This window comes from Plectropomus leopardus, chromosome 4, assembly GCF_026936395.1.
Source record: "Plectropomus leopardus strain MGB_pleo_1.0 chromosome 4, ASM2693639v1, whole genome shotgun sequence".
NCBI classification, from domain to species: Eukaryota; Metazoa; Chordata; class Actinopteri; order Perciformes; family Serranidae; genus Plectropomus; species Plectropomus leopardus.
The window spans coordinates 13,692,876-13,707,721 of NC_142179.1; the positions used below are offsets into that span (position 1 = coordinate 13,692,876).

At 41.5% G+C, this 14,846-nt stretch overlaps 1 protein-coding gene across 3 annotated transcripts in view; it reads left to right on the forward strand.

Moving 5' to 3' along the window:
* Positions 1-14,846, forward strand: part of sh2b3 (SH2B adaptor protein 3) — a 72,124-nt gene that overhangs the window by 23,625 nt on the left and 33,653 nt on the right. For 2 of the 3 annotated variants that reach the window (XM_042487672.2, XM_042487673.2), the window contains exon 2: positions 357-1,571. In XM_042487672.2, the coding sequence (XP_042343606.2) occupies positions 387-1,571 (1,185 nt within the window). In that variant the 5' untranslated portion in view covers positions 357-386. The remainder of the gene's footprint in view (positions 1-356; positions 1,572-14,846) is intronic. The other variant, XM_042487671.2, reaches the window with a different exon arrangement.

Genomic DNA, 14,846 nt, shown 5'->3' on the forward strand with positions numbered 1-14,846 from the left:
CCATGTAATCCAATTTGGGCTGTTTGAGATTGAGTGCAGATAAAATCAGACTTTTGGCCGTCCTTCCTCAACGTTTAAACGGTTTCAAACTTTCAAGTAGTTTAAAGAAACGCTCCAACTGTTTTGCCAGTTCCATCTTTAGAGCTCCAGATCTTGCACAACACTCCACATTATCTTGATTTGCCTCTAATTACATTTCCATATCTCTCCTTTGTTTGTCCCTCATTCATCTTTTTTTTCCTTCTTCTTTTCCATACCCTCCACTCTTGTCTCCAAATCAACCCCTTGACCCCCACCCCCTCTCCAATCATACATTTCTCTTTTTCTGTCCCTTTTCATTTGTCTTTTTCTCGCAGCAGTGATTCTCAGCCGCTCTGGTTACTGCAATGAATGGTAACACTATCCATCCAGTCAACACCGCCACAACAGCAGGAGGAGGCCCAGGCGTGGCAGCGCCCCCGAGAGGCTGGAGGGAATTCTGCGAGCTACACGCCATCGCCACAGCCCGGCAGCTGGCTGGACACTACCGGAGCTTCGCCAGAGAGCGGCCACAACATGACGTGCTCCCACCGGAGACCTTTTCCAAGCAGTTCACCGACCTCTTCCAGCAGCACTTCTGCTGCGAGGTCGACAAAGATGGCACTCCACTCAGCCAGAACACATGCTCCACCGCTAGCGCTTCCTCCACCACTCCAGTGGCCCCGCCTCTTCCATCGCAGGCTGTGATTGGTCGATTGCGGATCACATCTTTTTCTGGGGTGCAGGACTATCGGGAGGCAGGCCGACAGAGCGGAGGAGCCGCTCTCTTTACTGTGGTGTCACCGAAAGTGGAGCCGGTGGTGGTGAGCCGGGAACAGGAGCAGCCGCTGCGATGTGCTGCAGGAAACCCCTCATCGGGGAACCCCGTGGTGCTCAGAGGGTCGCCTCGGAGCATCGGCAGCGGGTCGCTGCTGATTCGTAGCCATAGCAGCGAGGAGATCTCTGGCACTGATCGTCGTCAGATATCTGAACGGTACTCCTCTGACTCCTCAAATTCTAACCCCACACACGCTGACGTCACACATTTCTCCGTCAGCCAAATCCGGCAAACCGTAAGACGGCTTCTCAAGAAACTGCCCAGCCCCTCCTCATCCCAGGACCTGTCTCCTAGCAACCCCAACCCCTCCAACAACAACAATCTCCCAAATAATGGTGACAGAGTGGGCGGGATTTCCTCCACAAATGAGGAAGTGTCCACCTCCTCCTCGTCCTCCTGTCTGAACTCTGAAGCCACGCAACCAACCTCGTCAAACATCTCTGTGGCCGGGGTAGCCTCTCACTTCCTGGATCGTATCCGTTCATTACGCACCGGAAGCATGAGGCAGAGGAGGTTAGAGGTGAGCGGCTGCTGTAAAGAGGGCCAACTGAGGTACTTGCTGGTGGATGACACTATCTCAGACTCTCAGCCGCGCTGGCAACGCTGCCGCCTGCTGGTCAGGAGGATCAAGGACACTCAAGTTGGAGGAGGAGGAGGAGGAGGAGGAAGAGGAGGAGGGGAGAGGTACCAGTTGGAGCTCTATGATCCTCCAAAGGTAGAAACATTTACTCATGCTTCCCTTTATACACACATTTCATATAAACCACGCAGTTATTGCATACATGAACACATTATGAGCATTATTGTGGTAATTATATATTCACCAAACTTTATAATACACAGTACGACCCACACATTCATTGCACTGGATTTCAGTATACTTTTTTGGCTCAAACAAAATGTGATAACATGTGAAATGGAAGGAGAGAGGAAGTTAGTGATGGCTAGTGATGGTTGAAATTTGTCAAGTCCATGCTGGGACTTTTTATTTAGAAAAAGTACCAAAAATACCAAAATGTATCAAAATGTGGAACGTTTCATTTAGGGTGTGTCCAGAGGTGCAAAGTGGATGTCAGCCTTTATTTTGCAATGCAGCAGTTTTACTTCAGAAGTGGCAGCAGTATTTTTTTTTTAGAATTGACATTAAGTAGTAGAGCAGGGATACTCTCTTTGCTTTGCTTGTGGGACAGTTTTGCAAAATGACAGGCCCATACATGTTTGTAGGATTTTGGGACATTAGAGGCTCAGCTGGGACTTCTGTTAGGGAGAGCACAGGATCCTCTACTGGCACTTTTTTTTGATGAGCAAGCTCTATATTGATGCTGTTTTATGCAGTCTGGCGCCTTGTGTATACTTTAAGCACAAAAACAATTCCCAGTGTGAAACACTTTATTTTTATTGCGTATAAGAAGATGATTGGGGAGCCAGATTTGTTGAGTATTACTGTAGCAGAGCGTCAAAGCCAGTCCCTATAGAGCCATAATGATGTTTTTATTTGTGATTTTTTAAATTAATAATGTAAAGTGAACATACAACCCCAACATGTATACTGGGATACTTGTATAGACGAATTGAAAACCCTTGTTCACTGATCATTAACCATTAACTGACATTTTGGGGAGATTACCATTTAAAATGGGTAAAATCAAGTTAATGAAACACATTGCTTCACTGAGTGTCTTTTTATTTTATTTTTTTCAAGGGGGCTTTTTTTCCCTATTTTATAGGGCAGGTTAAGTGTGAAAGGGGGAGAGAGGGGGCGTGACATGCAGCAAAGGGCCAAGGCTGAGATCAAACCTGTGGTTGCTGCATAGCCTCTGTACATGGGGCACCCACTCTACCAACTGAGCTACTGGGCACCTCAGTGTCTTTTTTTTTAAAAAAATTTTTTAAATCATGACCCCACTGCTACGGGAGTATAAGCTCTGTGCCGGGAGAGAACTCCAGTAATTTATATTTAATATGTAAATTTTAACCATTTAACTGATAGTGTTAACTGGTTGAAATTTGTATTGTTGGTTAACAGTCACAACGTTAATTATTAGCATCCCTAATGTACTATAAACGCAACATTTAATGATTTATTTTCGATTATTATTTTATTTTATTTTAGGCTGTAACAAGCAGCTATATGTAACTGCAGGTATATAGTATGTGATCGATGGCTGAAAGTTCCTCGGTAACTGTTCTTGGTAGACCAGATGCCTACTTTCAGAGGACTGCATTTGTGTGCAGTTCTTGCAAATGTTTGTGGAGCGTCTTCTCAGAAATCACACCACATAAGCATTCAACAGCTGGCAGAGTACTTGGCTCGTGTTTCATATCTGTGCATGACAGATAATTCAGTAGATCTGTTTGTGATCATCAATAAGATGGAAAGCCACAGAAACCTTTTTAAAGGGTTGGATAATGTCAGTTTGCCAGGCTGTGTCACAAATGCACGTACAAACTCTAAATGAACACACACACACAAGCACAGTCATTTCCTGTTTCAGCTGTTTTAGTCGCAGGGGTTTCCCCCCCTCCTTTTTCAAATTATCTCTTTTCTCTGTGTTTGTTTTGTTTTCATAAATGATATTTTGCCGCATCTGAGAAGCTCCTTTTGGTGCACATTTTGCCACATGACAAAACAACACTAAGGCTGTGATGACTTTCGGCTTTGTCTCAGAAAACGGTGTGTTTTATTGATGGTCATCACATCCTTAACTCGAGTGATTGGTTTGGTTTTTTAACTCCAGCTACAGAGTGTGCTGTGATGTTGAGCAGGCATCAGCGTTGAACAAGCTGAAAAAGCCAAGGAGTGACATTACTGGTCTGTCACAACTTTAGATTAATGAAAACTAATCAGAGCATCACGCCTGCTCTTGCCTTGCGTGCAGAGTACATTTGTTTCACACTGATAACCCTTTAAGATAGGATGAGAGATAGTTTGCCCTTTAACCTAGTTAAAGACGCTTTAGGAAATGGAGTTACTGTTCGTTCAGATTTAATCAGCTTGCGCCTCGCTGATAACTGTCACACATTTCTTTATAATACATTCATTTTCATGCATTAATGGAGCACAGCATTTGCCCAGTGTGGCAATTTGGTTCTCAATTACCTCCAAGAATCTGTAACATAAAGCGCATTCTTCTTTTACTCAATATGCCTCCAACTCCATTTCCTGTTTGGGGTTTGCTTCAGCCAGTTGCAACTTTTCTACTTATCACTTAATGATTAATACCTCAATTGAAAAATCAGAATTTATAAAATTGTCACATTCTTTGTTTGAGTAACTTTAATTTTTTAAAGTTAAGAAAAAGACAGCTCTGAAGAGTGCCTACTTCTTGTCCTTTGCTTGACAGCTCCTCACAGCACAGCAGGATGTCTTTTTTTCTAATATGCATGCTTGGCTCCCCACACAAGACCTCATGGCATAAAAGCCTGCAATATTTCCAGATGAGGCCAGCTGCAAGGCTGCATGTGCTTGCACACCCAGTCCTCCAAGTTCCCCAAACCAGTAATCAGAGTAGCTGAGTTGACTGCTGTCCTTGCCGCCGCCATCTACAGTATAAAACAGCAGAGTTCAAGTCTCTTCAGGGTGTGTGCAAGTGTGTATTCTGGCACAAACAGAGGTCAATGAAAAAGACATTGCATGCCTGCGTGTCTCTCGGTGTATGTGTGTGCTCGTATATATATTTAGCAGCCCTCAACTCTTCAGCCAGCTGCAGGCCTAACCATGTGCGTGAGGTAATTCAGTTGATGATAGAGCCAGAGCTGTGTGTCTGTGTGTGTGTGTGTGTGTGTGTGTGTGTGTGTGTGTACGTGCATGCACATTTGATCAAAATGGGAAGGCACTGGCAGGATTTTCCTGACTGATTGCAATACTGCATTAGTTCACCAACTGCATTGGTGCTCTGAGTGCTTCCCTTCTTACTCTCTCTGTGTGTGTGTGTGTGTGTGTGTGTGTGTGTGTGTGTGTGTGTGTGTGTGTGTGTGTGTGTGTGTGTGTGTGTGTGTGTGCGTGTGTGTGTAATCTTGGCAGGGCAGAGAGTTAAGGCCCAGAGAATGGCCTTAAAAGGAAGGAGAGCTGTGGACTTGCATGCACACATTTTTTTTCAACATACACAAGAAAAAGCGCATCGGTTCACATCGTGAAAGAAGTCATATGAACACACACATTAGGGGTTGCTGAGTTATATATTTTGTTTCTTTTTTGTGGAGGTAAATTGAGATCTCACACATCTGTGGGCTCATTCTGTGTAGGTGTGTGAGCATGCATGCCTGCACATTGCACACATATCTTGACTGCACAGAAGATAATGATCCTCGGGCCGTGCTCATATGTATTTTTATTTTCGTCTGTGTGTGTGTCTTTCTGTGTGAGAAACACAGTAATATCAGTGTGCTCATTCCGCACAAAAGAGGAAGCCACATGGAAACTGATAATGCATTCGCGTGAGAAAGCTCCAGTTAAAGTGAAGCGCCCTGTCAGGGTAAAAGTTGAGCCAGGTTTTTGATGCAGTACTGATGTCAGTCCAAACACAAGTTTAACCTGCTTCATTCTGGTAACCTGGGCAGGTGAAAGCATGCCAGTTACCTCAGGAATGCACTAAACAATAACTCCCTGCTCCCACAGACAGTGGAGAAAACACATTAAGGGGGAAAAAACTGGAAAATGACCAGCAATGACTGCCAAACTGCTCTCATGTATTTTTTGTGATCTTTGTAGTCTAAGTGTGAATGACTGTTTGTCTTGTCCAACCCTGTGAACAAATCACGAGAATGATCATCTGTGTGATGAGAAAGGGTTGGAGAAAAAATTACTAACCAACAGCTGCAGAACTAAAGCAAACTGTTACATAAAAATACATTTTGTAAAAAGGCCAGAGCTTTAATATATGAGGATTATTAAGCTGCTATGCTAAACCTGGCACATGAATCTTCTGAGGTTAGTAAGCCCTTAACTTAGTGCCTTTCCCTTTATGTTGTAATGGACGAGTCTGAGTTTTACTGGGTGAAGTGCAGTCTCTCCTCACTCTGAGGGGGTTACGTGAAGGTGCTCACATTCAGCTTACTCACACCAGGCGACTACGTCATGAATGCTGCTCCGCCGTCCCTCTGGCCAGCTCACGTTTCTGGCAAAGTGTAAGATTTAAATTTTAACATTTGCAAAGGACATTTCTGCTGCAGCGTTCTGCTTAATAGTGGGAACTTATTGTACATGGTTCTAAAACTGGCAGTGATATAAGCAAGTTTTAGGCCCTTTTTTTAGTTTTTTTGCAGATGGAATGACAAGATAGCTAAGCCAAGGCAATGTAACCCTTTTTGTATTGCAGAAGTGAATCTTGTTATGTCAGCTGAAAGAAGCAGATGTCTCCAAAGTGTCCTCAGTTTTGTCTGAGGCTTTAAATTCTCTGTCCTGTCTCTGTTTTGTCTTCTCAAGTATGAGGACAAACTGACACCGTGACCCATAAACAATTAGCTCTCCTGTCTCTGTGTTATTTTAGATTATTTTTAATTAACACCACAAGACGCTGAGAAGACAGCAGCCTGTGTTCTGGGATATCACCTACTTTTCAGTATCTTAAATGACCAGTGTTTAAGATTTAGGGGGGATATATTGGCAGAAATGTGATATAATAAATCTGTTTTTACGTCGGCCCCTGTAGTAGTAAGCCCGACTGCAATGAGCAGTGCCAGAGTTAGACTTATTTGTTGTGTGAAAGTGCTTCATTTAGTGTTTCTAGTGGTTAAAGTCATTTGATCTGTTAGTTTCAGAGTGCATGCTACCTTTGTGGATAACTCAGCTTTCGGTGAAAACCTCATTAACATCTGGATCTTACGTTATTGGATAAAAAAGGTGTCTTCAAATTAGCATTTGTTGGACCAGCAGCCTGCAGCAACATGTCAAAGTGTGTTGGAAATACATGGATTTTTATACTAAAACTGTTTTATTTAGTTTTTGATCAGTTTAAATCACCGTCTGTTTGTTTTGGAAAGGAAGAGACCTCTATGGGTCATTCAGCTGACGTTAAAAACCTGAATGTCTGGAAAAAAAACGAAAAAGGTGAGCACACATTAACTTACAGAGAAAAGGAGTGAGCATGTTGTTGACTACCATCAAATCCCCCTAAATTTACACACTTCTCCTTTAACTTGCAGTTTTCCGTAAGTCTTGGCATTATCTTGTAACCTTCCTCAGTTTCTCTTCACTGAAGTAGTCATTCCTGCAACACCGAGCTCTACTTTTCCTTTCATCTGACGAACGGTAGTCAAGGTTACAGACAAGGTTAGCGTCTTGCCAGGAAAATCGTGGTATTCTGTCTCCCAGAGTCAGTTCCCACAGACTGCTGCACTCTGATGGCGGATAAGTTTCCTCAGACCTCCTGTAGACTTCATCTTAATCACACCCCTCTCATCTCATCTCAGCTGTGTGTGTGTTTGTGCTTTTGCATGTGTTTGTTCCAGCCCTTCAAGCCTTAATCTTTCCCACATGGTTTCATTTCATGCTTGTGTGTAAATGTGCCTACGACTATGTATCATGTTGCTCTTGGAGTCGGTCCTTCTCTGCCTGTATATGTTTGTGCTCTCTCACACATCTTTATGTGTGTTGAGATACATATAGTAAAAAGCTTTGTCTCAGCATTTCTGTCCCATTGGGGTCACTTTATCTTGAGCTTTGAGCAAAAAAAAGTGTCATTAAACAGACTGAGAGTGAGTTGAAGTCAAATGCATTCAAAGAAATTCTCATACATTCTTTTATTTGCATTGATTTTCACGTGTTCTTCTCTCTGCTGGGTTTTTCTTTTTTCTCTCTCACTGACAGTAAGAGAGGAGTTTGCAACATCAGTGGAAAATACTTTTCCAACAACCAGACTCTGGTGTCCATCTGTTCTGTGTTACTTGTTGTACTTGAGTCTCTCATATGGCAACATGCAGCGTTAATTTGGCTCTCGTTGCATACCACAACTAAAGCTCTGAGCATATGGGCCCCAGTCAGCTGAAGCAGAAACAGAATGAAATCAACCAAGAGAGACACAGGAAATGCAACAGAAGGAGACATGAGAAAGACAGACTCAAAGTGAGGCAGACGAGCCAGCAAAGAGGTGGACAGACAGTGACATCAAGGTGGCTGTTGGTCTGTGGCAAGTTTTTAAGTTTTTGATGTTAATGTTTGATGTTCGAGGTCTGCAGAATTCTTCCAAAACAAGTAAAAGGTCTCAAAACTAAGATGTGCTAGTGAGATTTCCTGGTTGTACGCAGTTTATTTATTGTGTCATGCACATAAAAGTGCCCAGCTCATGTGGACACCAAAAAGTACTGACACTTTGTCACCCTTGAAAATAACTGCTTAAGTTACGTTGCAAACAAATAACTTTGTCTTTTGTCCCAAGCTGTGCAAAAAAAATCAGCCACACAAAAGGTTCCCTTGTGTTGTATTATAGTCATTCATCCAGAAGAGCTCGTCAGAAATGTGGCCGTTTGACTTAAAAGAACAGCCTTTAAATGTTCATATAATTAGCTGTAAAACATGAGACGGACTTTATCTTCTGGCTCACCTCAATGACATGAAAAATAAATGTGTAAATCACAAGTTTCGTCACAATACGAGATATCGATATGAGACAATATTGTGATACAGATTGGCATGGGAGTTTCAAAATGAAGATGAAGACATGTATTGATGTTTTCACTTTGCATTAATGATATTGGATTGTTGATTTTTGAATCAATGTATTGATTCAGATCACTATCGTTACACCACTAATAACAAACAAAATCTTTTCTCTTTGGGGCAACCAGGAAACCGTTGTGTTTCTACAGCTAATGTTAATAAAAATCCTACTTCACCTAAGGCTCTATACTATAGCTGTTTTTTAAATAAAAATATTCTACTGTTTTAGTTTTTTGGGTTATTTAAGGCGGCTCTGGTAACCAGAATTAAACCAATGAAAAGACACAGTTTTTCACATCAAATCATGCATTTTGAAATGTCAGCCTCTGCGGTTTTTCTTGCTACACAAGCCCAGCACGTTTGAGCTGAATCAGATTTCATCTGTGCTGCTTAAAGCATTGAAAAATGACATTTTGGAATTCCAGTACATCTGGATAATTTGCAAATGTCACTGCAGAGTTTTCATTGGGACTGCTTTGTTGAAATATAACACTTCAAGTCTAATCATTGGTGATTTTGCTGTATTTCCAGTATGCATATTGGGTAAGTGCATGCCTATTTGAGATTTTTTGGCAACTCTGCTTTCAGCTTAACACTTAAAAAAACAGGAAACAAGAATTTCCTGATTTCACCTTCTGAAATGTGACATTTTTTGCTTTTCTTTAACTTATTTGATAGTTAACTTAATATTTTCAGGTCTGGAACTGTTGGTTGAACAAAACATGTTAAGCTGTTTCATTTGGTCATTAGGAAATTGTGAAATTAAGATTTCTCACTATTGTCTGACTCTGTAGAGAACAATCGATTAATCATGAAAATGTATGGCAGATTAAGTGAATGGCCGCTAGACTTCCACGCAGTAGCAGAACTGTTGTGAAACTGTGCAGAGCTTCCAGATCGCCTGTCTGTACTGTCTATACTCACAGCAGAGATTATCTCTTCAGAGAGAGACACAACTTCAGTTTCATTACACATCATGACAGTCTGTGTATCTCACCCACAAAGTCAAACTTTTTCCTCTTTCCAGGGATTGAGTTTCATGAAACCTAGAAATTATGCTTCGAAGTGACTTGACTGAGTCATGTGGGTGTAGATGTGTGCATGGGTGCATGGGTGCACATGCAAGCTTGTGTATTGTGTGTTCACCACATGTGTATATGGTGTGAATATCATGTAACAAATCAATTTGTTCTAACCAGATCGTGAAAGTCTGATATAGGGAAAAGCGTCAGAGTAGATGTTTTCCTGTTTGTCTACATTAAAGTGGATTACTTGTAGGTTCTGCTTTTTAGTTTCCCTCCACTGACTTGCCTGAACTTGTCCTCCCTTCTCCTTCTAATTTTGCATCACCAGATCTTTATCTCGTACAACCCACAGAGATCTGAGGAAACTTTTGTAGAAAAAAAATGGGAGGACAAAGCCTCTGGAAATCCACAGGCAGCCATCCAGCTGGCTATGACTTTGGAATTACCTCTGGAAACAATATCCCTGGTGCGTCAGTTGGCATAAAGTTGGTTGTGTACTGTAATGACAGCTCACTGTGACGCCGTCCTTTGCTTAATTGTGTCCCGATGAAACAGAGGCCTGCGGCGTTGCATGAGATTCTCCGTTAACCAACAGCCGTGTTTGGCACCACCATGGAGGTCATTGGAGGATTTTGTTATGAACTGACTAAGTGTAGAGGAGGGGGTGGTTTCAGGAGAGGTGTAATATCATGGGCATGGGCCAAGGTTTTCTTTTCACGCAAAGGATTAATTTTCCAAAACTCAAATTGTAATTAAACATAATTGGAGAAGCAAACACGCATGGGTTTCAGTGAATCTGAAAGAAAGTTAGAACTTGAGTCAAATCAAATAAAATTATATCTTTATAAGGATAAATTAAGTTTTCAGTGTTAAACTAATCTTGCACGGGAGGAAGTAAAGAGGAAAGAGAAAGAAACTCTGCTTACCAGCACTGCCGCCCCGTGTGGCGATCAAGACGGAGGGAGTGAAAGGGAGTGCGGGGTTTAAACAGGGAGTGAACAGGTGAACTCAGTCTGGTTAATGAGGAGTGAACAAAGAGTGGAAGGAACCAGTCGTGCGTCGGAAAGGAAGTGAGGGAAATAAAGTGAGATAAGTAAAAATAAGTCTCAAAATAAAGGGAAAAAAGGAATCTTTATTACAATAGGGTCACAACTAACAGTTACTCTGATTATCGTGTTTTTTGAAAAATGATTTGTTCGAAAAAATAGGGAAAAATACACAGTTTTCCAAAACCAAGGTTGACATCTTCATGTTGCTTGTTTGTCCTGGCTATGGTCCAAAACTAAAAACAATAAATTCATTATAATGATGTCAAACAGAGGAAAGCAAAGAGATATGACAGAAATAAAGGAGATGTTTATGGTGCGGGGCAGGTTGATTTAATATTTTAAATAAAAGGTAGAGGTAGATGGACACGTACCTAAACCCCAGATCTGTTTAGTTTTTCCACAGAAAACACTACTTCTTAAATGTAGGTAGTTATTACTGGATAGTAACAGCTGTGTCACTGCTCTGTCCAGCTCTGGCTGTATTTCCTCTTTGCAGAAGATGCCGAGGAACGTCAGCACCTCGCTGATAGTCTACAGAAAGGGGGCTGCATGCCTACATTTTCAGAATGAAAAATAACAGGCTGGAGTGTTTCTAGCTCCACCTTTTAGTAATGGATTATTGTGCATGATACATGAACAGAGGGGTGATGATAAAACAGGATTTCTGGAATGGTTTTATTGGTACCATCGACAACTTTTTACAGTGGAAACTGTTGTAATGGGAAATAAATCGACCTCAACTGCACTGCTTGGTGGAAACAAGTCTTAAGTTATCAGTTATTTGGTACGTTTATCTAAAACTAGAATCCTACAATAAATTCTACCATCATGTTATTGTCATTTTCATTGTTTTGTTGAAGCCGTTTTAGAAAGTTATGAATTAAATTTCTTTTTTTTTTTGTCAGCTACAGTCGCAGCGCTGAAAACAATATAAAAGCCTGCTATAATAACAGAGAAACATGAATCATTGTGGAGGATTTGGGACAATAAAACCTTCAGAAAAAAAGTCTTTTCTGTGAGCAAAACTGTGGATCATGTCACAGCACCGCACTCTTTTCAAAATAAGTGTGGTTAGGTTTCTTAAAACCAGGATATGTGTTCATGCACATTTCTGTTCCCACAACAAAATGGATGATTTTTCACCAAAATGTGTCATTTTACTTTGTGGTAATCTTACAGTAGTGGAAAATATGATCTAAGCTCTTTATAGATGATTAAGCTTTTAGTAGGTGGTGGATTGGACGCTGGCCACTGTCCATAGAGTCTCAGGCTACGCATATTTAGTATATAATTTAGCAGTTTGATTCTTAATTAAACGTCCTCACACACCACACTTGGGTGAGTGTTGACTTGAGGGATTAATACTGAGCACAAAACCAGTGTTTAGCCAAAGTCAGCAGTAATGACTCTTGTCAGGAACACAGTGAGTCATAGAAAGATCCTACCAAGTTAAAACCCCCGCATTTCCAAGGAAAGCACTTAGTGTAAATATAATTCAAAGAAGTCCATCATTTCAGTACAGCAGATCACTAGATGACATTAGTTTTCTTCGACTTCTTCAAACTGTGAAGGGCATATGCAGACAAAACAGGCATTTCTGCCCCCTGTTTTTTAAAAATCTTTCTGATCTTGATTGCTGACGTTGTGTCCTTTGATATAAGATTTGTGATTCATGTTGGGGAAGAATCCTCACATTTACAGTCCAGATTCTTCTCACTCACTGTGTTTACATGAATCACAAGCTTGCCCACGCTTTTCTCAGCCGTTCTCTGCTGACCTTGACTGAGGATAATGAAACACTTTGAAGAGCTGATCCCGCCTGACATGCCCTTTGCTCTTGGAAGTCACCGTGTTTGTCATACAGCTCTGTAGTGGTGGCGCTGGATGAGCTGAAAGGTCTAGATATTAATGGTGTTGACTGACAGGGCTCTTCAGGTTTGTTGCAGGTTTTAAGGGCTCATAAAGTTGGGTGTTGGCTCCAGTTATCAGTATGACACTATTTAGCCTTTCAAGGAAAAGATGTTTCCAGCCAGGATGCTTGACAGGACGCTCTGGTTTGTAGTCAAAGAAAACTGCATGTTGAACTCCAAAACCAATCACCAGAATAAATGATGGCATTGTACGTTTCTGCAAACCATGGATATGAAACATTTGTACATTAGTATGTAGTAGATTAACAACGTTGTTGTTAAAGTGGTTATGTTAAGCACAAAAGTCACTTGGCTAATTCTAGGAAAAGATCATGTTTTGGTAAAAACATAGTTTTGGTGGCACAATCGCCGCTGGAATTGCAGCAGATGTTTTGCCAAAAAACACACAGTTTTGGTGGCACTAGTGCTGCTGAAAATGCTGCAAAGGTATCACAAAAAAACTATATGTTTTGTTGTTTGTAAGTCTCAAACAGTAGGCTGCAGCTTGGCAGTCGTCTCGCCGAGGTTGCTGCCATTCATAATCTCCTCCACGTCTGAATGTAACCATTAATCAAAACAATGTCATTTTAGAAATGCTGATATTATGTGTATGAAACGTACAGCTGTAACATATCCATGGTTTACAGAAATGTACAATGCCAACACTTTCTTCAGGTAGCTGGGCTGGAGAGGTTTTTAGCAAAGTGTGAAGTGGTGATTGGATGGAAGTGAAAACCTTCACGTCTTAACCCATAAGAGTCACCTTCCTCTTAGTTGAGAGCAAATTGCTATCCTGAGTGAGCATGGGTCTTGCTCATGCATATGGGTCAGGTGTAGCAGGAAATTAACAAGCAGATTGATGAAACAGTGAGTTTATGTGGCAGAAACAAGCTTCTATTGCAGAGTATTGGGACATCTTAAAAAGAGCTCTGAGTGAAACGCCGGCCTTTTGCTTACAATGCCAGCTGAAGTGCATCCAAACCAGATGCCAGACTCCCTGTGGGAGTAATCTGTGCAAGTCCAACTTGTAAAAGACCCTGGAAAGGTCCAGAACATGCTGGAGGGAAAGCACATTGCACTTGGTCTGGGAACGCCTCTGGATCCCCCAGAAAGAGCTGGAGGACAAAGCCGTGATGAGGCAGTTCGGGATACCTTGCACACCTTTCTGCCTCCACAAATAAGATGGATGAATTGAATATGCCATGCTTTTTATAGTTGGACCATCATTTCAACATTTTATACAGATGTCTATACAGATTTCTAAAAAAAAGCGGAAAAGTTTAGAGGACGTTTAGCTTAGATGTGATGCACAGCAGAGCTCACAGAGGACACTGTTTACTACAGCAGGCAGCTTTTCACAATGTTTGTTGCTCTTGTCTGTAATTAATGTATTCAGTCTAAAGGCAGAAGTCTTGTCATAAAGAGTGAAAAACATCTTACAGTATGGAAAATGCATGAGTGTGGGAGGACTGTTGTGTGTTTTGTTTTCATTTGTTTGTGTGTGTGTGTGTGTGTGTGTGTGTGTGTGTGTGTGTGTTTTAGCATGAAAAAATCTATAGAAACATCTTAAGGAAGTAGAGTGGTTAGAGTCATGTGGTCAAGATGTTTGTCAGATCTCTCGCTCTGTCTCTTTCTAGCTCTGTGTCTTTTTCTGCAGAAGAGGTTGCTGTGTTGCCTTTGTGTTTGTGTCTCTGCATTAATGGAAACTATTTCGATATGTAGTTTTCACTCTGGCGAATAATTTTATTTAATCTTTCATGCATCTGAAATGTGTGCTATTTACCCTGTCATAATCCCTGTGTTGGACTCGTGTGTGTGTGTGTGTGTGTGTGTGTGTGTGTGTGTGTGTGTGTGTGTGTGTGTGTGTGTGTGTGCGCGTGTGCATGCATGTGTAACCACAGTGCCAGTTGCACATGACCTTGCTGAGTTGCATGTGGAAAGCCCCCAAAGCAAAGCTGTTTAATACCCTCACCCAACAGTATTCTCTCGGCCTCTGTTCTTCTTATTCATCATTGCCCATAAATACACTTATACACACACGCGCGCACGCGCACACACACACCTGCAAACACAGTTATGGTACCCAACACCATTATGTCATCGTTCAATTAAGTGTAGATGCTTTATGTTAAGTATTTATGTGCTTATTTGCTATTTGCATTATCAATTGATGTTTGTCATGTAAATACCTATACTACACACACACACACACACACACACACACACACACAGTCCAACTTGTGACTCTTCGTTTATGACCATATTTTCACTTTGCTTGACAGTGCTTGTTTAAGGTTTTCCACTGAGTTTCTCCATTAATTATCAAAATGTTATCTACACTCTGTTGAC